The sequence below is a fragment of the Lactuca sativa genome, chromosome 8, assembly GCF_002870075.4.
Source record: "Lactuca sativa cultivar Salinas chromosome 8, Lsat_Salinas_v11, whole genome shotgun sequence".
Lineage (NCBI taxonomy): Eukaryota > Viridiplantae > Streptophyta > Magnoliopsida > Asterales > Asteraceae > Lactuca > Lactuca sativa.
The window spans coordinates 221,587,551-221,608,508 of NC_056630.2; the positions used below are offsets into that span (position 1 = coordinate 221,587,551).

The 20,958-nt window shown below is 37.7% G+C and overlaps 2 protein-coding genes across 2 annotated transcripts; both read left to right on the top strand.

The window, feature by feature from the left end:
• Positions 1 to 17,315: 17,315 nt before the first annotated feature.
• Positions 17,316 to 18,691, top strand: LOC111903385 (protein FAR1-RELATED SEQUENCE 5-like). Its single transcript, XM_023899164.2, has 3 exons — positions 17,316 to 17,883; positions 17,981 to 18,421; positions 18,495 to 18,691. Exons 1-3 carry the CDS (start codon positions 17,316 to 17,318, stop codon positions 18,689 to 18,691), a joined length of 1,206 nt encoding a protein of 401 aa, XP_023754932.2.
• Positions 18,692 to 18,911: 220 nt separating this feature from the next.
• Positions 18,912 to 19,502, top strand: LOC111903375 (uncharacterized). The gene has a single exon (XM_023899152.2). The coding sequence runs from the start codon at positions 18,912 to 18,914 to the stop codon at positions 19,500 to 19,502; it is 591 nt and encodes a 196-aa protein (XP_023754920.2).
• Positions 19,503 to 20,958: the final 1,456 nt, after the last annotated feature.

Here is a 20,958-nt window from a genome sequence, read left to right on the forward strand (position 1 = left end):
ACGTACATAAAATTAGCCACTTGAGGCTATAGCTATACGAGACCTACTAGTCAATGTGTCTCAGTGGAGCCTTCGGGTCCCACAACTCTGGTAGACCTTCCGATCCTAAATTTGTAGACCTTCCGGTCCTACTCTGTTGACCTTTCGGTCCAAACCCTGTCGACATTCCCGTCCAAACCATGCAAACTCAGGACATAACATATACATACCACATAAACCATATATTACATAACCTTTATAGCTCATAAGACCTTCCGGTCGCACATAATTACCACTCTAGGTAAGGTATAGTGAGAAGACTCACCTCGTGGCTAGTAGGTAACAGACAAGCACTCGGAAATTTTGGACTAGCCTCCGCCTAACACATTAGACAAGCATCTCAATCATTATCCGTCTTATTACTTATTTACACCTTAAGTCCTCTTTTTCTCTTTTTCACCCTTGGAATGGATAAAAGACCATTTTACCCCTCCTTGCCCACACCTGCCCCTTATTGACCCACCCATGAAGTCAACAGAAGCCAACCTGGGTCAACAGTCAAGGTTGACCTGACTCGCCGAGTGCACTTCTGTGACTCCCCGAGTCCAATCGTATTCTCGACGTTCTTCCTAGGGTTCACTCAGCTCGTCGAGTTGACTCCTAACTCAATGAGTTAAAACTGGGTCAATGCTACTAGGTCACACCCGCTACGAATCATCGAGTCATCCCATGGAATCGGCGAGTTGGCTCCATCGATTTCTCATTCAGCCACCTGAGGTCAGATCTGTAACTCTAGATCATACATCTAACCTCCTAATACTCAAAAGTCACGTAAAGGTTCGATTTTGATGTCTATGCCATGTATATTTTGCTCTATATGCCATTAAGACTCCAATAAAGCTTCCTAACTTTAAAGCTCCATGGTTGCTTAACCATGGCCTCCTACTTTACGACTCTCTGGACGTTACAAGGTCCAGATATATAAAGTGACTCGTAAAAAGGGGGTTTGATGCACCCAAAACCCCATCAATAAGTGATACGAGCCGTAAGTTGACAACCAAGGGTTCTAATAAATCAACGAAGAAGGTAAGAGCTTATACCTAGATCTGAAGCTTGAAATGGAGATGAAGCAGATCCACAAGCTCTCATCGTTGATCCTTGAAGCTCCTTGCTCTTCTTCTTAAGAAAGTGACTTCAATGAGTCTTCCTCCCTCTCTTGCTCACAATAAATGCTAGGGTTTCTCTCAGGGGGCGAATGGACACCGATGGAGGTGATATGGAAGCTATATAAGTGCCTTTAAATAGGCCCATGCCCGAGAGAATTAGGGTTTTTGTCAACATCACTGACTCGGCGAGTCATCTCTCCGACTCGTCGAGTCCATTTGTTATCCACATCACCAAGTCGCGACCCTACTCGACTCGACTCGGCGATTTTGACCCTCAACTTTTCGAGTCTCTCCTTCAACCTCAAGATTAACATACACAGTAATATCACTGAAAAATCCGGATGTTACAATTCTCCCCTACTTGAATTATATTTCGCCCTCGAAATCGCTCCTCAACAACATATAGATCTAATCCAATAACCGAATAGCACCATTGAAAGGATCTCGTACCACCCAACTATCTTCATCTCTGGACACCTGAATCCCAAACAGGAACTCCTCCCTGAAAAAGGACAGACCCATCTACCACTACGCTACCCCTTCTGACCCTCCAGAATCTGGAAACTCTAGTGGCCTGTCACACAGCTAGGGCGCCCTCTCAAGATGCTCCTCGAATAATAAATCCCGATAACTCACTGCCCCTCTGATTCTCTAGTTGGGACCGATAAAATAAGTCCATGCCCAAAACTGTCTACCAATCACTCATCCCAGACATGATAACCAATTAAGATCATATACCAAGGAATGAATGGATCACATCACACTAGGGACCCATCCACTGTACTACAATCAAAACCCATCCGAATAACGAATCCTCAACACCCTGACCTCAGACAGAGAAAAATGATCATGCTTGTTTAGAAGCATCCTCCGACATCTAACAAACATAAACCTCAACTCCTTTCTCAAAACTGAGCACCAGGTTATATGCCGAACCAACAGTTGAACCTCCAAAGGTTACCCATTGCATATGCCAAACATCTCGCTGAATTCCTTTCATAACAACTATCTCGGTCCAGTGTGACACACACAAGTCACGGAGTTCGCTTTAACCCAAGCGAATACTTTAGTCCCATCTGAAATCGTCTCACCCTCGAACTCTGTCGTCTACTACTCGTTAGTTCCATGCATCTTGCGGTCCTTCCCATACACCCGAACTGACTCACTCAGTTCTAAGGCATAATAAGACACACAATACCCCGAAAAATGAAACCGTTCTCTAAGTCTGGAATCTCATTCGCCTAATCAATACACCACCAAAGCCAAACTCATACTCGAGAGTCTGGTCCGACACAGAATTTGAACCACTCGTCCCAATGGAGCACCCAACGCATGACCCATGACCTACAACTTATGCGTACATCATTTCTCCAAGTCCTTTCGATTGCGATAACCCCAACTTAACTCAAAATATAACGATCCCAACACATATGGAGATCTCCGTCTCCTTCCCGATCTGACCATCGGGTTCCCAAAGATTCAATCCAATAAGGCTACTCAAGCCTAAGATTTCACCTACGTCATGCTCTGACTAACGAATAACACCGCTCCCCGCAGCACCACGACACTCTCTCACTGGCTGGCGAGTACTACGGTTCCCCGCAGTATCACAACACCCTCTCGCTGACTAGTGACTACTACGGCTCTCTGCATTATCACCACACCCCACCATCTCATTCTCAGGTCATTACTTCACTGCGTTCACTAACTCACGCTTCACGGCCCAACATAGATAGGTACACACACCCACCCAGGCTAAGCATCACTACTCCTGATAATCACAGTCGAGACAAAACACTTTTTCTCGCTACATATCACATTCTCAGATAATCCCGCTTGATGTCAATTAGCTGAAAGGGCTCCCACTGGAACCGTAGACACCTGATACGCCACTCGCCATCTCATAACTCAAGTCTTAAAATAATCCAAAATTTAGGGCATTCTACTCGGATACCTTGGTACACCATCACAATCTCACGATGTCTTGTCTTAACCACTAATCCGCCACCCATGGCATCATACTCAGATACCGCAATGTATCCATCCAGAATCTGACAATATCTCGACTCCACCACCGATCTTCCTCTTGCACAACTCGTAACTTCTGATTATTCCAACTCTCAATTGAAACACGGAGGAATAGTCAATGACTTAGAACACATTGACGACAATCCGAAACGCCCTCCTCTACTGCCCAAAACCCATATAACAATACACATACTGACCCTGAAGTTGGCTGCCCACTCACAACCCATACTTAGAACCAGAAATTCTCCACCGCTGAAACTATGCTTACGAGCCCACCACCTCGAATTTACCATTATAGCCTTGAAGAATCCCTAACCACCACAAGGTCTCTGACCAACGGCCGCCTGCTGTGGAGACACTCATCCTTTCCTGAAGACGTACAACGTGCATTATCTCGCTCTGCACCTCGCCTCGACCACCAATAACCCTGGTCTCATGTGTCCATACCGCAAGTCTCCATATCCAGGTCTCTAACCACACTAGAATAGTTATCTGATTCTCTCAGTAAATAATCCAGTTCTCCCCCACTTAGAGTTCGAACCATCACCATTTGGTATACCGCAGTCTACTCCACAGACTGGCTCGCCAGATGCACCAATTCCGCCTCATGGGATATACTACACCACGCTCGATGATATTCCGGATAATAACCACATAATCTCCAATTATCCGCAAATCCACCAATCTCATAAACATCCTCACGTGACTGCCTCCGGCCATCTCAAATCACAGACCAACACACCGTCGGATATCCCATCTGTCCCTAATTAGTCTCGTCTCTCAATCTGGAAATAATCCACTATCATACCTCTCGTTTCCAATCCTTCCTCTAACGTCCCATTGTGTGGATTTTCATAGAAATAGGAGACTCCACTCTCACAACCGATACCCAACGTAAGCAACGAGGGTCACCACCCCGGTATACTCCTCAAAATCTCCTAGAACTGCTGCTAAAAAGAATGCCTTACCCAGGAAGGTGCTTCCTTGTTCTCTTGCATCTCAGTCCGCACTAATAACTCTCTCATGGAATGGGGCATACTTCGCAATAGACATGCTGTTCAAATGCTTTGGTAAAAAGATCACAACCATATGCTATCCCATAGGGTTTACCTGCAACTCTGAAACCGGAAGCTCAATATCTCTTCTGCCCCTCATAGGAAACCGAAATAGCACAACTCTTGGTCATAGAATGTGACATCTCAACTATCGTCCGATTGCTCAACTCAGACCGGAATCCCTCATAAAGCATCATCCCTACTCACCCCTGAGTCTTGCGACTCCAACTGGCGCCTCACCAGTAAAATCTCTCGAAACTAACTCAAGTTCCTTCTCAAGGTAGGTCCCACTAAAACTCGTTCAACATGGCCCTCTAACCCCGCACTTCATAACATTTTAGATCAGTCTAACCCACTACAACAGAATAACTGGTAAACCAGAAGCACTAACCACCACGAGTCATGGTACTCAAACCATGTGGCCACATCTCGACCTGCTATAAATCATGATACCCGAACCATGTTACCTCTTCTCAATCCGCTACGAATCATGGTACTCGAACCGCGTTCTCTCTTCTCAATCCACTACGAATCATGGTACTCGAACCATGTTCTCTCTTCTCAATCTGCTACTTAGAACTTCTAGAATTCTCCCTGTTTCGAGTACGGGTCCTCTACTTTTAGTAGTACGGGCCCATACTGCCTGCCACATCTACCCATACTTTTCTCCCAGATCGTCCCAGATATCCCAAGTAGTTGTTCAACCTCCTCGATCACCAATCCCGATATGCAAGTTCGCCCTCCAGCGAATACTCTTCTCTATTAGCATACTCATCTGACTAAGTTCACTTTGTAGGCTCTTCCTAGGTTCTCTCTCTTCTCTGCCATTAGCAGCTGAAGAACACCCTTATGATGTCAGCGATCTACCTCCTAAATATCGTCAGATTCACTTAGTAGCTGACTCCCATCATGAAGAGTTCCACAAAGCACGAAGCAAATAGCATTCAGGCATCGAATGATCTCTACCAACATGTATAACCACTCTAGGTTACAACTCCACTTGCTATGCTCATACTCAAAAGGATATCTCCGAAATCAAGCAACTTTACCCAACGTGGGCATCTGCCTACTCTCTCAGTAGACTCCTCAAATTTTCATCTAGGTATCTCTCCTAGATTACTCCTCTACTCCAATCCCTTTCTAGAAAGGATTCCTGCTGGATACTCTTACTCCACACATACTCAAAAGCAAATCACAGATAGCACAATTCCTAGGCTAAGGCATCACAAATCAGGCCACCCTAATCCTAAATTATGAATACCTAGCCTACTCTCTAGCATGCAAAACACATCTCATAACAACTCATAACAAATAAGGTAAGGGTATTTTGGGAAATCATCATTCGGGCTTTGGCTGATTGTACACACTGCTCGTTTCCTATTTCTCTTAAAATCTCTTACTCATCTTAGAAAATTGTTTCTTTTGAAAACTTTTTCCAAATCCTCAGTTTGAGTCTAGACACACCCGAAGGCATATCCGAATCCCTCAAACCAAGGCTCTGATACCAATTTGTAACATATTAAATTTTCGAGCAAATTTTTCATGTTAAAATCATATAATTCTCATAATACCTTTCACAAAAGTCTCATTTGTTTAATTTATAAAACAACTTCATTATTGTTTGTTTAATAATCTGGGATCCTCAAAACATAACTCTTTCTCTGTTGTGTACAATCAATCCGGTGTCTTCCTGCGATCCTGAGAAAAAACTGAAACACATATCACATAACACAGTAAGCACAAAGTGTAGTGAGTTCCCCAAAATACCACATACATAAAATTAGCCACTTGAGGCTATAACTATACGAGACCTTCTCGTCAATGTGTCTCAGTGGAGCCTTCTGGTCCCATAACTCTGGTAGACCTTCTGGTCAATGTATCTCAGTAGAGCCTTCCGGTCCCACAACTCTGGTAGACCTTCCGGTCCTACCCATGATGACCTTCCAGTCCTAAATCTGTAGACCTTCCGATCCTACTCTGTTGACCTTCCGGTCCAAACCTTGTCGACCTTCCGGTCGAAACCATGCCAACTCAGGACATAACATATACATACCACATAAAAAATATATCACATAACCCTTATAGAACATAAGACCTTCCGGTTACACATAATTACCACTCCAGCTAAGGTATAGTGAGAAGACTTACCTCGTGGCTAATAGGTAACAGACAAGTACTCAGAAATCATGGACTAGCCTCCGCCTAACACATTAGACAAGCATCTCAATCATTATCCGTCTTATTACTTATTTACACCTTAAGTCCTCTTTTTTTCTTTTCACCCTCGGAATGGGTAAAAGACCATTTTACCCCTCCTTGTCCCCACTTGCCCCTTATTGACCCACCCATGAAGTCAACAGAAGCCAACCTGGGTCAACATTCAAGGTTGACCTGACTCGTTGAGTGAACTTCTATGACTCACCGAGTCTAATCATATTCTCCACGTTCTTCCTAGGGTTCACTCAGGTCGTCGAGTTAACTCCCAACTCGATGAGTTAACACTGGGTCTAGGCTCCTAGGTCACACCCACTATGACTCATCGAGTCATCCAATGGACTTGGCGAGTTGGCTCCATCGATTTCTCATTCAGCCACCTGAGGTCAAATCTATAACTCTAGCTCATAGATCTAACCTCCTAATACTCAAAAGTCACGTAAATGTTCGATTTTGTTGTCCATGTATGGTATATTTTGCTCTATATGCCATTAAGACTTCGCTAAAGCTTCCTAACTTCAAAGCTCCATGGTTGCTCAACCATGGCCTCCTACTTTATGACTTTCTGGACCTTACAAGGTCCAGATCTATAGAGTGACTTGTAAAAAGGGGGTTTGATGCACCCAAAACCCGTTCAATAAGTGATACAAGCCCTAAGTTCACAAGTATGGGTTCTAATAAATCAACAAAGAAGGTAAGAGCTTATACCTAGATCTAAAGCTTGAAATGGAGATGAAATAGATCCATAAGCTCTCCTCCTTGATCCTTGAGGCACCTTGGTCATCTTCTTAAGAAAGTGACTTCAATGAGTCTGCCTCCCTCTCTTGCTCACAATAATCGCTCGGGGTTCTCTCAGGTGGCGAATGGACACTGATGGAGGTGATATGGAGGCTATAAGTGCCTTTAAATAGGCCAAGGACTGAGAGAATTAGGTTTTCCATCAACAGTGCTGACTCGACGAGTCATCTCTCCAACTCGTCGAGTCCATTCATTATCCATGTCACCAAGTCGCGACCTTACTCGACTCGACTCAGCGAGTTGGACCCTCAACTCGTCGAGTCTCTCCTTGAACCTCAATATTAACATACAAAGTCATATTCCGGAAAAATCCGGATTTTAGAAATTTACAGTATAAATCTCTCCCAGTGATATTGCTTATAGGTTCATCATTTGCAGAGGAAATGAAGAGTGAAGTTTTTAGAGAGAGAAAGAGATAGGTGGAGTGAATGGGTGATCAAAATGATTAGTATTGGGAAGGAGAAATGAGGGGAGAGAGGGGGATTCCTAATTTGATGGAGTGAGAGGAGATTTCATCTTGTTTTATTTATTTATTTTGTATAAATCCTTAAATGTTTATACAATTTCTTTCAATTTATATAAAATGTGAATTTTATATAAATTTTGTTTCTAATTCTTGAATTTTTAGCTTATAAATGTAAAGTTGATGTTAATGAATTAAATTAAGTTCCTTGATTATATTTCCACATCTTAAATATATTATTTTTATATTATAGTTTTTATAAAAAAAAATTTATGGGATTTTAATATAAAACTTCATAAATTTAAGTTTTTAGGACTTTTAGGGTTTTGAGGAATTTGGTAAATCTTTGGATGTCAAAATAAATTGAATCTTTGTGATTTTAAATTATTTTTGTGTTTCCTAACTCGTATTCAAGTTATAAATAATATTTGTAATTTTTTTTCTTCAGTTTATTGGCATTCAATGTAGTGATTCCGAGATTCAAGCGAAATTGAAGAATCAAGTATACTAGTCCCAGTTTTCAACTTTGACTTAAGTTTCTATGAGACTTTGACCTAATTTATACTTCTTGGTCAAGTGCATGATGTGTCTACATGATTCATGCAAATAGGTTCAATTCAAGGAATTACCTGAATATGGATAGTCATTACAGTTAAGTAGTTGTAGAATTCATATACCAATGTGAATCTAAGTACACTATTCTTCAATTTTACTTGTTCCTAAGTTTCTAGTAGGTGATAACTTAGCTTCTAGTTACCAAGTCTAGTATGTGTCATGCCTATACGTGAAACTAAGTTTATTCAAATCTCGAGGTGTCTCAAATTTTGACGGTTGTCACAGTGTCCCCCGGTTGAAAGAATTTCGTCCCGAAATTCAATTCGTGACGTATTCTTTTAGAACTCAACCGAATACAATTATATAGTTGGACAGTTGTGACTTAGAGAACCTTGGATTAACTCCTCAAGGGATAGTCAAATCCTTTAGTTATAATCAGGTTAGTGTTTCCTTAATTCGAGTTCTGCCATCTAGATTGTGGGGAATTAGAATCATGGAAATTATTATCTAACCATGGAAGCGTAGTTGAAAAGGATTATCCAGTTAGATATTATCTAACTTAAAAGAGCCTTATAATTTTTTCTGAAGCATCAACTGTATTGAGTGCTAAGTACGCATTGATCCTTAAGTCTCATTCTAAATCAGCACTAAGTATAAATTCGCCATCTAATGAAGAAGAGATTAGGAACAATTTGTTCACCTCCAGGTTGGCTACTAAATATGGAAAAGATATATTCCGAAATAAGAAGGGGTAGCCTGAATGAAAGAAAATAAATCGAGGGTAAGTTCCTAAAGATACGTACTAACGATAGGAAACGATGTTTTGGTACATCTCGAATGTAAAGACTATTTAACTCCCGTCTACAAAAGAAATTACAAAACGATCGAGGATTTCCGAAGCTATAATTTCTACTACAGGTACTCTTACTATAATAGAATCATAATTGAAGAATATAGTTAGAGAGTCGTTGTTTCTAATGAAGGCGGTGAAATTTTATGATATTTTAAATCACATTATCTAGATAGCGTTTCGAGTGTTTAGAAACAATAAGTAATCTAACAATTATCAAAATGTGTAATAATTCCAAGAAAATGAAGATATATGAGTGACGATCAAACAAAGTACTAAAATAATATTAAGATTAATTAATGTTAAAGGTTTAAGTCGTAATTAAGGGAATTTGTATTGAAATATTGGTGTTACACTTTTTGAAAAACTGGCCAATTGTTTAGGTCAGGACAAATTCAAGATTACTAGGAGTCTAAATATTTTTGAAAACAAGTTTGAGAGTTTAGGAACTCACTGAAAATTGCAAAGTAGAATGCAATTTTAAGAAGTGTGTAAAAATACCGATCTTTGAAAATAGTGCATTCTTAGTTCAGTGATTCTACCAAAAACAATCGTTTGAAGGATAGATAATCATAATATTTAAAACTTTTTATGTTTTTAAGAAGAAGAAACATAATAAAATATATCCTTTACATATACTTTCTGGTCTTGGGAAAATTATAAGCACAAGGGTATTCATCTTGTGTATTAATTGTAAGGAAAATACCATCAAAATTACATTTTAAATCAAGTTTCCGAATTTAGAACGAATAAGCAAATGTAAATAACAATCCCTTGTTTCCAGTAGATTTCAAAATGAAAACAAAATGTATATGATAAAAGACGTAACTGAATATATCAAAGTTGACTAATTCAAAATTATGCCTCACGACTATACACGTATTAATCGCTCAAAACGAAAGGATAGATTTCTAGTTTGTATGTGTATGAACATGGTACCAAGAGAAGCAAAATAGACAAAAACAAAGTTACCGAATGTATTATGTTATTATTATGGTGTGCGAGATCTAAAATCAGAAGGAGAGAAAGAAATCAAGTACGGGGGAAAGAAAAGGAAGGTAGTAGCATGATTGTTGTTAAAATTTTAAGAACAATACATATAGTTAGATTTAAAACTAGGTTAAGATATACTTCAAACTTCAATCCTTGATGTATTTTGACGGTTACATTGAAATGCAGAAGTCTTAATGTGTTTTCTAAGGTTTTCTAAAAATTCATGAGTTATCTATTAAGTTAAACTCCATTTATGAAAAAGAAGAAACACTACAAATGGTAATTGAAAATCAGACAATTTTGAATTTTTAAACTAAAGTCCAATAATGGTTAAAATGGATAAGGTAAAGACTCAATATATTTAGAAGATTAATTACACCATGTTGAGAGTGTATCATGGGAAATTTAAAAGTGAACACTATGTTTTGCAATGCGATAAAATCTAGAAACTTTATAGATTATATAAAAAATCTGTAATAAAATATATAAATAAGGTGTGTTTTAAAATGTAGGCATTAGTGATGTCTTGTAAACATGTTTGGAGTAGAAAATTGTAAAAATATCATGTTGGGTTTCAAGAAAAACATTTAAGTAAAGTACAATGACTAAATAATAAAGTGGTTAAAACAGTCAAAAGAAAAGTGGTTTGAAAGATCCGATGAAGCTTTTACACATAATATGAACTTCAAGGTCATATGTTTAAGTTTTATAGTATAGATTTTAAACACTTTTATAAAAGAAAATGTTTCATGTTTTTCGAAAATGTGTCAAAATGGTAACAAGGTAAAAAATGGTGTATCTTCCCTTAAAAGCACATATATCCATTGAAATGGATTTGAAATGAAATTTAAATAGCAAGGTTAAAAGCAATATTGGTTAAATTGAGTTTTGAAGAAAAGTTTTAAGTTAAAGCAACTTGTCAGAAGTAAAGTTGGTTGTTTTTAGCGAGAAATATGGCTTACATTGTTAGGAAAGGTCTAGTAAGTTGTATGAAGTGGTTATAAAGTATTTTATCGATGATAAATAAAACCGATGAAGCGAAATAACTTTTCAATGGAAGATTAAGAAGTAAGGAATAAGTAGATTAGTGTAGTTGATCGTACCTAAATACTAAGGTAAGTGTAAGGCGAGTACCAATGTCTTTTCTCCAAGCTAAAGGACAAGAAAAATTGTTTGTAAAACGTTTTATGGTGCCAATGTAGTTTTGCGGCCTTTTATAGAAGTCAAAGGTTAAGTTATAGATTTGGCGTCAGGCTCACGACGTAAGAGGATGTAATCCTTTATAACGATAAAAATGTTAGTAATGTCGCTAAGGCTCAAACAAATATATGAAAATAATAAGGTTCGAAGGAATATTTTAAATTTGTAGGAAGGATTCGTACAACGAAGTAGTGCGATGTTTGATTGGGCATGAAAATTTAACGTTAAAGGTTGGGCATGAAACATGTTAGTAATTTGGAAAGTGTAAGATGGTTGTATACTCGAGATAATCACTATTGTATCTAGGGGGTCTTGAACTAAGACTTGTAAATTTTTACGTAAAGGGGATGGTCTTTGCATTAATACAACGTATAGATGGTAGGGTAAAAATCACCAAATATAAGGTTTTGGGTCAAAGATATGTCTTATGTTAAATTTTATGCTCAAGATGGAAACAATCTAAAGCTAGATTCGTAGCATAGCAGAGAAGTATCATGTATTGGTAGCAATGGGATGAACTTTTGTGCCTCCTCGTGAGTCGTATCAGGGTTGCCCACCAATGGTATCCAATTGACTACTCGTGGCAACTCATCTACCTTCTAACGCGATGCTCCAATTCTCATATGTGTCGGTATCAGAACGTTTTTCCTAGTTGTGACTCTAGTACAATGAAGAGGTAATAATGTATAATTGGTATTGGTTTCGACATAGGATTATTATTAGTTGCTATCTAGTTGTCAACCTTACGTCTAAAGTCAATAGCTACCGAGGAATACTCATTCTCAGTACTAAGTAGATTGCTCCTAGAGTGGCTAGTGATATAACATAACTGGTTAGCCTAGCACTTGACAAGTATAAGAATATTTCTAAATAAAGACATTGTGATTAAAGTAAACTTTGTTTTTAAGTGTACCTAGATGAATGCCTATAATATGCAAAGCCCATACGCATACCGAAAAATTTTGTTTTTCAAATGTTTAGTTGAAAATCGTTTTGAACATAATTCTACTATAACTGTTTCCATCCTTGCATTAATTTTCCTTAATTAAGCATAGTTGGCCAGACTATACTTAATTAAATTCTAATAATTTGTACTCAAATTGGTTATACCAGTAGTATGTTCAATATATTAAAATGTTTTGAATTTTTTTTTGTTATAGTTGTGGTTCTCCAAAGGAAAACCGGCATTCTCCATAACCTTCGACTCTGATACCATTTTTGTCACACCCCGCTATAGCTCTGATGTCTACCACATCCTTGAGTTTCTCATGTAGGAGTTGTATGCCCTGTTAGGTGACATAGTATCCTAGGAACTTACCTTCCTCGGCTTCGAAGCTTCACTTCATTAGAATCAACTTCATTTTTGTTGTTTATAGAGTCTTGAATGTCTCCTATACGTCTTTGAGTAGTGATTCATCATGTGTGCTTTCAATGACCATGTTGTTGACGTAGACCTCTATGTTTCTTCCTATCTGGTTCCGGAAGATTTTGTCAACGAGTCTCTAGTGTGTGGTTCATGTGTTATTGAGCTCGAAAGGAATCTTTGTGTAGCAGAAAATGTCGTGGTCTGTGTAAAATGTTGTCTTTTTCTTCGTCTTCCCTTTTCATCAGGATTTGATGGTAGCCTTTGTATGCGTCTAGGAAGCATTTCCACTTAAATCCTTCTAGGGATTCCACTTTCTAGTCTATCTCTGGTAAAGGATAGCAGTTGTTCGAACATGCCTTGTTGAGGTCGGTAGACTCGGTGCACATTCACCAAGATCTGTAGTGCTTTTCACCATGAAAGTGTCGGTTATCTAGGAGGGGAACACTACTTCACAGAGGATACCGCCCTTGGTGAGTTTTTCCACTCCATGGTTGATTGCTTTGTTATGTTCTCCTACTTGTCCCCTCCTTTTTTGTTTCATCATTGTGCTTCTGGTTGTAATGTTGAGGTTGTGTTCGACAATGTCTCTATCAACGCCTACCATATCATTTGGTTCCTAAGGGAATACATGCTTATACTTTTTTAACAAGGATATGAGTTTAATTCTTCATAGCAACCCGTACGTGAAAGCTCCTGCTACGAGCTTGTCGTCTTGGTCGGGTATGTTTAGCTTCACATTGTTGAACCATTTGTAGTAGTATCTGATGCTTTCTCCCTCCCTTTGTTTGCATCCTAGAATTTATTGTGCATCCCCTTGGTGCTTCTAAATTTTTATGAAGTTGGTGAGAAACAATTCTTTTAATTGGGCAAAGTTGTGATAATTTTTTGTTGCGAGCCTTTTGAACCACTCTCCCGTGTTCCTATCCTGCATGGTGGGAAAATGAGCACTAGAATCATTCTTTGAGTTTGAGTGATTTCATGTGCCACTTATAGGTGTCGATGTTGCTATTAGTGCAGGAGGTACCGTGATATACTTTCAGGTAAGGTAATCGTCTTTTCTCGGGATGTCGTAGTTAAGTAGTTCTAGGACAATATGGGAGGTGATTGTGTTTGAAAATTGGGTTTGTGTGCTTGCTTATGTTACATTGTACATGGGTTGTTGGGGGAAAATGTGTTTTGTGGAAAGGTATTAAATGTTCTTGCGGGAAAAGTATTTTGGTAAAGAGGAATATTATTACGTCACACGAGGAAGGTTGTTGTTTGTGTTGGTGTGTATGAGGGTGTTTTCTTGTTGATATTCTTTTGTGAGAATATGCTATCGAATATTGGGATGGATACTGGTGATTGAGCTACTGTGAATGACGTTGGTTGAATCACTAATTGTCTTGAAGCTGGGTTGAGGGTTATTGCAAGGTTGTAGGCGTGAAATGAAGGAAGCTGATAGAAGTTGTTTGTTCCAGGTTGGGTGATTGTTGTGAAAATTGTTTGCATTTGTGTTTCACTCAGTGGACTTGTAAGTTGAAAATGTTGGGTTTTCACAAGTGGTATGGGTGGCGGCAGACATTGCATGGTGGTTGGCGTAAATGGGTGTGGAGGCACCGTTGTAGGTTGTGTAGTTGGATGTGTATTGGCGGTGATTTCTAGTGTTAATGATGCTATGGGTTGGATCGGATTTTGGGGATTAAAAGGACCTGGTGTAATTTATTATGTCGTCATTGTTACCAATGACCATGTTGGTTTGTTTTTCGGTTGTCACAACACAAGATGGTGCCAATGACATGAACTGAAGGTCTTCTTCTCCGGTGGATCTCCACTAGGCAATCAAGTCCTGGAACACAAGAGAAAGAACGTCAGTCGTACTCCGGGAGGAGATCCTGGGAGGACGCTCCGACAGTCAGTTTAGTGTGGTTATTGTGAAGAAGGCTCTCTTGAGAGTAGGAGATTATAACTTACCGTTAAGAAGGTGATCGATGAGCTAATATAGTTTGTGATGAGAATACTTTCCTCTCTCAAGGGACAAGGGTATCACCCCTGATTTGTGGTAGGGCTGATCATTGGAAAGGATATCCTTTGTTCTCTGCTTTGGAACGTGATTGGTCCAGACAAGGTATTGGTGGTGCGTGCACTACTAAGGTTGTCAGCTGATATTGTTCTGTCGCGAAGGAAATTTTCCTGCTGGATACCAGGACGAGGACTTTTCAGGAATACTACTCTCGCTGACGTAGTTTGATGGCTAGCGTGGGAATGCTCTTGTCCAGTCTCATGTTCTGGATGCGAGACGTTTCCGCCTAGCATGGACCTATGGTCCGCTATCAAGTCTCCATAGTCTTATCCATCATGAGGTAGGCTCGCTTAGTCATGATAGGGGAACTAGTTTGTATAGTTGTCACTTAGTCATGATGAGAGTATACGATCAGAATCAATTTTTTGGGAAAGAAGAGCTCGTTCTGAAATTCATGCTCGACTTGGAGAGAACCGATGCCTATGACCTTAACAAAAACATCTTGGACCAAGTTATTAATTAGGGTTCCACGATAAATAGAACCGAACCCACCTTGACCTAGGTAGTTTTTTTTTTAGGGGGGGGGGGAGGGATAGCACGACTGAGTACCATATAGGAAAACTTGTGATGAGGCAGTGTTGATTGGTGGTTGGATAGATTTAGCAGTGAACTTTGCAGGATGGGTGAACATGGGTATAGGACATTTTGATAAAGGGTCCTACTATTTGGACCCCAGATTTCCTTATAGGACCCTGTAATTATGAGTTTTTAGTCAAAATGATGTGTTTTTCAATACCTAGGAAATTAAACTGTTTGACTCTGAAAATTTAATATTTGTCAGCTTTTTCTGTAAAAAAAAAACCATTGAACGAATAAACATGCTAACAATTAATATAGGGAAAAAGAAATATTTGTAACAATGTGAATAGGGGTTAATTAAGGTCAAGATGAATAAATAACCTAACCATCTTATTTAATTTTATAACAAATTCAATATCGATATTTACAAATTCAATTTTGATCTTTACAATTATCTACGAATTTCAAACATTGAAAAATGTATCCTCTTAATAGCCAATTAACTGTCAACTAATCCAACTATAACACATATCTAATATAAAATCAAAACATACATTTTTAATGTAAACAAACAATAGCTTCTGTTTTTAAACTTAAGGTAAAATGGAAATGCTTGTAAATATATTTTCTGCCCACTGTTATTATCCATCGCAATCTAACACCTCCATTGAACACCGCCGTAACCACCTCCGGTCCGACCACCGGTGGTGTTTCTACAACATCCGGTCATAACAGAAAATGAGAGAGAGAGAGAGAGAGAGACAGGGAGAGAGGGAGAGAGGGAGAGAAATCGATAGGTGGTGGTCCGAATGTCAAAGTTTTTGAAGGAGAAAGAGATGAGGGATGGACAGATACGGGTGAAGGAGATGAGTGGGATGTTTGGGTGTTGTCGGAAATTCATATATGTAGGGTGGATGAAGAGCGAGGTGTGGCGGAGCTGAGGGGAGATAGATTCGTTGCTGGAGAGATTAATAAAGATGTGGGCTAGATGAGAAGGGGTGGTGGTCGTCGTTTTCACTTTTGTTGTAAATGTGATCGGAAAATAGATGTTGCTGCCGGCGGTGGAGGTGGTCGCGGCTCCTGGTCGGACGAAGATGGAGGCCGCTCGTGCTCATAGATTTGTGAGGATGAGAGAATTCTTTGATGACGGCTAATAATACTTTATGATTTTAGGGTTTACTTTTTAATTTATATGGATGGTTTAGGGTTTTAAGAATATTGGATTGGGCTTAAAAATGCTGGGCTTTTTTAAAAACGAAATTTGGATATTTTTCTTTAAAAAATAGGTCTTTTCTTATAAAATTTATTTAAATAAGCTTTTTTTAGTATTAAAATTTTATAAAATATTTATTTTTATGTATTTCTCATTTTTATATTTGTGCAATATTCTAATTATTTATCTTGTGTTTTTTTTTTATTTAGAGATGTTTAAGTTTTTTGGAATCAACTTGTCAGCTAGAGATAAAGATTTTTCTATAAAAACTTTGGCATTTTCTACCGATCAGGTTATATAATTATATCAATTAGTATGCTTTCAAATACAACATATATACTAAATCACTTGAAATTTGATTGCAGAAGTTCAAGTCTCGTGAGGAATTATTGGAGTGGACACAAAACACCGCACGTTCTTTAGGATATGTCATTGTTACTAGAAGATCAAAGGCATATGGGAACGGCTACGTGCATACAGTCATACTTTTATGTGATCGTGGCAGAGAGTATAAACCTAAAGAGTATACAAGTAGAGCATCTGGAAGCAAAAGGACTAATTGTAAATTTCAATTGGAAGGAAAGTATTCAAAAGAACATGATAAATGGACGCTAAGAGTAATATGTGATGAACATAATCATCCACCGGCACAACATATGGAGGGTCATCCATTTGCAAGACGGTTATCTGTCGATGAGACTCGTTTGGTGGCTAATTTAACCAGAAAGAACGTGGCGCCACGTGACATCCTGTCAACATTGAAGGTTCAAAACGAAAACAATGTGTCAACAATTAAAACAATATACAATGCACAACAAAAGATCCGGATGCACGAGCAAGCATGAAGAACTCCAATGCAAGTTCTTATGTCCCTTTTACACACCAATGATTATGTCTATGAGTTTACTACAGGTGATTCAAATGAGTTAGAAAATTTATTCTTCGTTCATCCAACGTCTTGGAAGATATGGCGTGCACTTCCACATGTGTTGATAATAGATGCCACGTACAAAACCAACAAATATAATAAGCCGTTGGTTCAAATTGTTGGTGTGACATCAACTCAAAAGACATTCTCTATAGTCTTTGCCTTTATACATAGAGAAAAGGAGGCCAACTATACTTGGGTGTTAAATTGTCTAAATTCGACGCTTGATACGTGTATGCACCCACGTGTAATAATCACAGACAGAGAGTTGGCACTCATCAAGGCATGTGAAACAATTTTTCCGGATGCTGCCCGATTACTTTGTAGATGGCATATTGAACAAAACATTTTGAAGCATTGCAACAAAATGATCACGTTGGAAGATGATCGACGCTCTTTTAGATCATTATGGAACTTACTAATTGATTCTCCAACATTGATGGATTACACGGAAAACTACATGCGACTTCAATTAATGTTGATAAAATATCCACGTAAGCTTGTTTTTTTAGCTATACTTCTAAATCATAACCTTTATATTATTATTTATTTACGTATGTGTTAACTATATTTCTAAATCACAACCTTCAGGTGTTTTGAAATACATAGAAGATACTTGGTTGAACAAGTACAAAGAAATGTTTGTATCTGTTTGGATTGATCAACATCTTAATTTTGGAAACAACACAACCAATAGAGTCGAGAGTGCACATGCCAATTTAAAGAGATTTTTGGACTCTGCAAGTTCTAATCTCGATAGATTTGTGCAACGAGTTAATGAAATTATGCAGTCACAGCTTACTTCGATCAATGAAAGCTTTGAAAAAAGCTTAATTTTCCGATATAAGCATCACAATTTGTACTGCTTCGGGTTACTAAGAGGTTTTGTTTCGAACGAAGCTCTTGATATAATTGTAGGAGAGCTCCAAAGGTTAAATGCGTCAAAGTTGGACTCCTCAAATTGTGGTTGCAAACTCCATACCAGTTGTGGGTTACCATGTGCTTGCATGCTTTCTGTTTACTTAAACTCAGGTTAGTATGTTCAATTACAACATATATAAATTTTTAAATATTACAAAAATATTTATTTTGTATTTTAATACAGGTGAAGAAATACCCTTGGATTTAATAGATATCTTTTGGAGAAAACTTAGTATTTCTGATACGAAGCCTGAAAAAAAAGGCGATATTTGTTGCGACGATGACGTTGAAAAGTATAAAGAAAATTCAACAAGCAGTCAGAAGCAGGAAAAAAAATTATTTGAAAAAACTAAAAGAGATATACGATCCGCGCACAATTGATGTTGGAGAACCCACAATTCAAAATAAGACCCGCGGACGGCCGAGTATGAAGAAACAACATAAAAAGAATGTCAACCCACCAAATCAAGCTCCTCCTAGATGCAACGACTCTACCACATCAGAGTTCACTGGGTTGGATTTAAATAAAGAACCTAAAATGCATAATTATTCGTACGACATTGACTGAAATGAAGAACCACGGATGCATGATCCATTCCTAATGAAGAGTATTCCTGATGTATTTCATGATTACATCGACAAGATGCAAGATGTAATCGGTGATGGAAACTATGGGTTTCGAGCGGTAGCTGTTAGTCTAGGGCACAGTGAAGACCAATGGCTATACATTCGACAACAATTGCTTGAAGAGTTACAAAGTCAATTTTATGCATACCAACAAGTTTTTACTGATGGGTTCAACGAGGTATACGAGTCTTTGTGTTGGTTCGAATCACCTGCATATTTGCGACATTGGATGATTATGCCTTTGACTGGTTACTTGATTGCCAACAAGTTTGGTGTGATTGTTCATTGTCTAAGCCATGAACAATCTACAACCTGCTTCCCTCTTTGGAGAGGTCCTGAAGAGTTTCAATCTCACCGAAACATTACAGTGGCACTTGTAGGCAGACATTATTTTTCGGTGTCTTTAAAAGGAAATTACCCGATGCCTCCCACCACGACATATTGGAATGCTCATAAAAGCTCGTCTGCATCTTTCTGGCAAACTATGTATTGGTCGCGTTTCGAATTATACAATCAACATAGGTCTCGTAGTTCTAAAATATCTTGGATACATATCAAGGATTAAGTATGAATGTAATTGAACTCTTTTGATATGTATTGCTTTCAAAATTTTGTTTTATTATTAGTATGTCATATTTGTAGTCTTTTGTTATAATATTTTTAAATAAAATAATTTTAATAAATTACATACAAATAACCTAAAAATTATATATAAAAAAAATATATATTTAGCCTATTTTATTTTGCAAGTTTAATAACCTAAAAAATATATAAAAAAAAAATTATATTTTACCTATTTTATTTTGCAAGTTTAAAAAAAATATAAAAAAAAACATATTTAACCAATTTTATGTTGCAAGTTTAAAAAAGATTATTAAAATACTTTTACATAAAAAGGTATTATGATTGGTAAAAATTCAAAAAGTACTTAAAAATTACAAATAAAAAACATAAAATTATTATGTAATGATGGTTATTAAAAGGTAATTATTAATATAATGATTTGTTTATTTAAGGAAAAAAGTAAAGTAATGATGAGAAGAGGTCCTTTAAGACTATTAAAGGGTCTAATTAGATGGACCCTTTGATAAAAATAACAAATATACAAAAAATAAAAGGTAAGGGTAAAAGGCTAATTATTGTATTTAATGAGTTTTGTAGTTAGATTTAACAGCTTAGGGACGATCCGTGTAATACAGAGATAACATAAGGACCGAGTTTTTCCGTTTTATTGACGTTGAACTATACGTGCCTATTATGTCGTACCATGCAGACTATTTTGTAATTTTCTCTAAAAATTAGTTCTACACGTGGCTTTTAAAAATTCAAAACTATCAGACTAACCTAAGTGAACGAATCAAAGTAAGAATTAGAAACTATGAAATAATGAATTGGAAATTCTAATTGGAACAAACCTGCCTTGTGCCCTTATTTGATACCTCTTCCCTTGAATAAATGAATAAAAAAAATTTGTGAAACCCCTTCAAAAACAAAATCAAAACAAATTCTTCACCAATTGATTTTAGATATGCATCGTTCTAGTCCACATGATGCAAAATACTCTAAAAATGAACAATCATAATTCGAAAAATCATAAATCAGAAGTTAGAAATTCATATTTTTAGAACTATTGGAAATTTAGATTTTCACCGAGTCAAAAATTACATCACACCTCAATATTGTTCCACAATCATGATGCAAACTATCAGGAATCAGAAGTTATGAAATTTATAATTTCAAAAAATATGTAATAATGGAAATTCATAAATTTTTCATTGCTGATTTTAACATCATTCTGAAATCAGTAATCAGAGCTACAGAAGACAAGGATAGATGTCAATAAAGTCATAGAAATTGGGAAAGGAGAGGGTATCTAGAAAAGTTCTTCTTATGGTGTCGATACAATAGAGAGAAGAGGGAGGAGAGCTTAGAAAAACAATGGTCCTTTCTTCTATAATTGATTTGATAGAAATTGGGAGTGTATCGGTGTAAGAGTCTCTTGACCAATTGATGATTGAAAA

What these genes read in the sequence shown, in the direction of transcription:
- LOC111903375 (XM_023899152.2), top strand. Translation starts at nt 18,912, where the DNA reads ATGAAGAGTATTCCTGATGTATTTCATGATTACATCGACAAGATGCAA.
- LOC111903385 (XM_023899164.2), top strand. Translation starts at nt 17,316, where the DNA reads ATGCAAGTTCTTATGTCCCTTTTACACACCAATGATTATGTCTATGAG. An exon ending in AATGTTGATAAAATATCCAC is followed by an intron (nt 17,884 to 17,980) that starts GTAAGCTTGTTT and finishes CACAACCTTCAG; the next exon opens with GTGTTTTGAAATACATAGAA. An exon ending in TTCTGTTTACTTAAACTCAG is followed by an intron (nt 18,422 to 18,494) that starts GTTAGTATGTTC and finishes ATTTTAATACAG; the next exon opens with GTGAAGAAATACCCTTGGAT.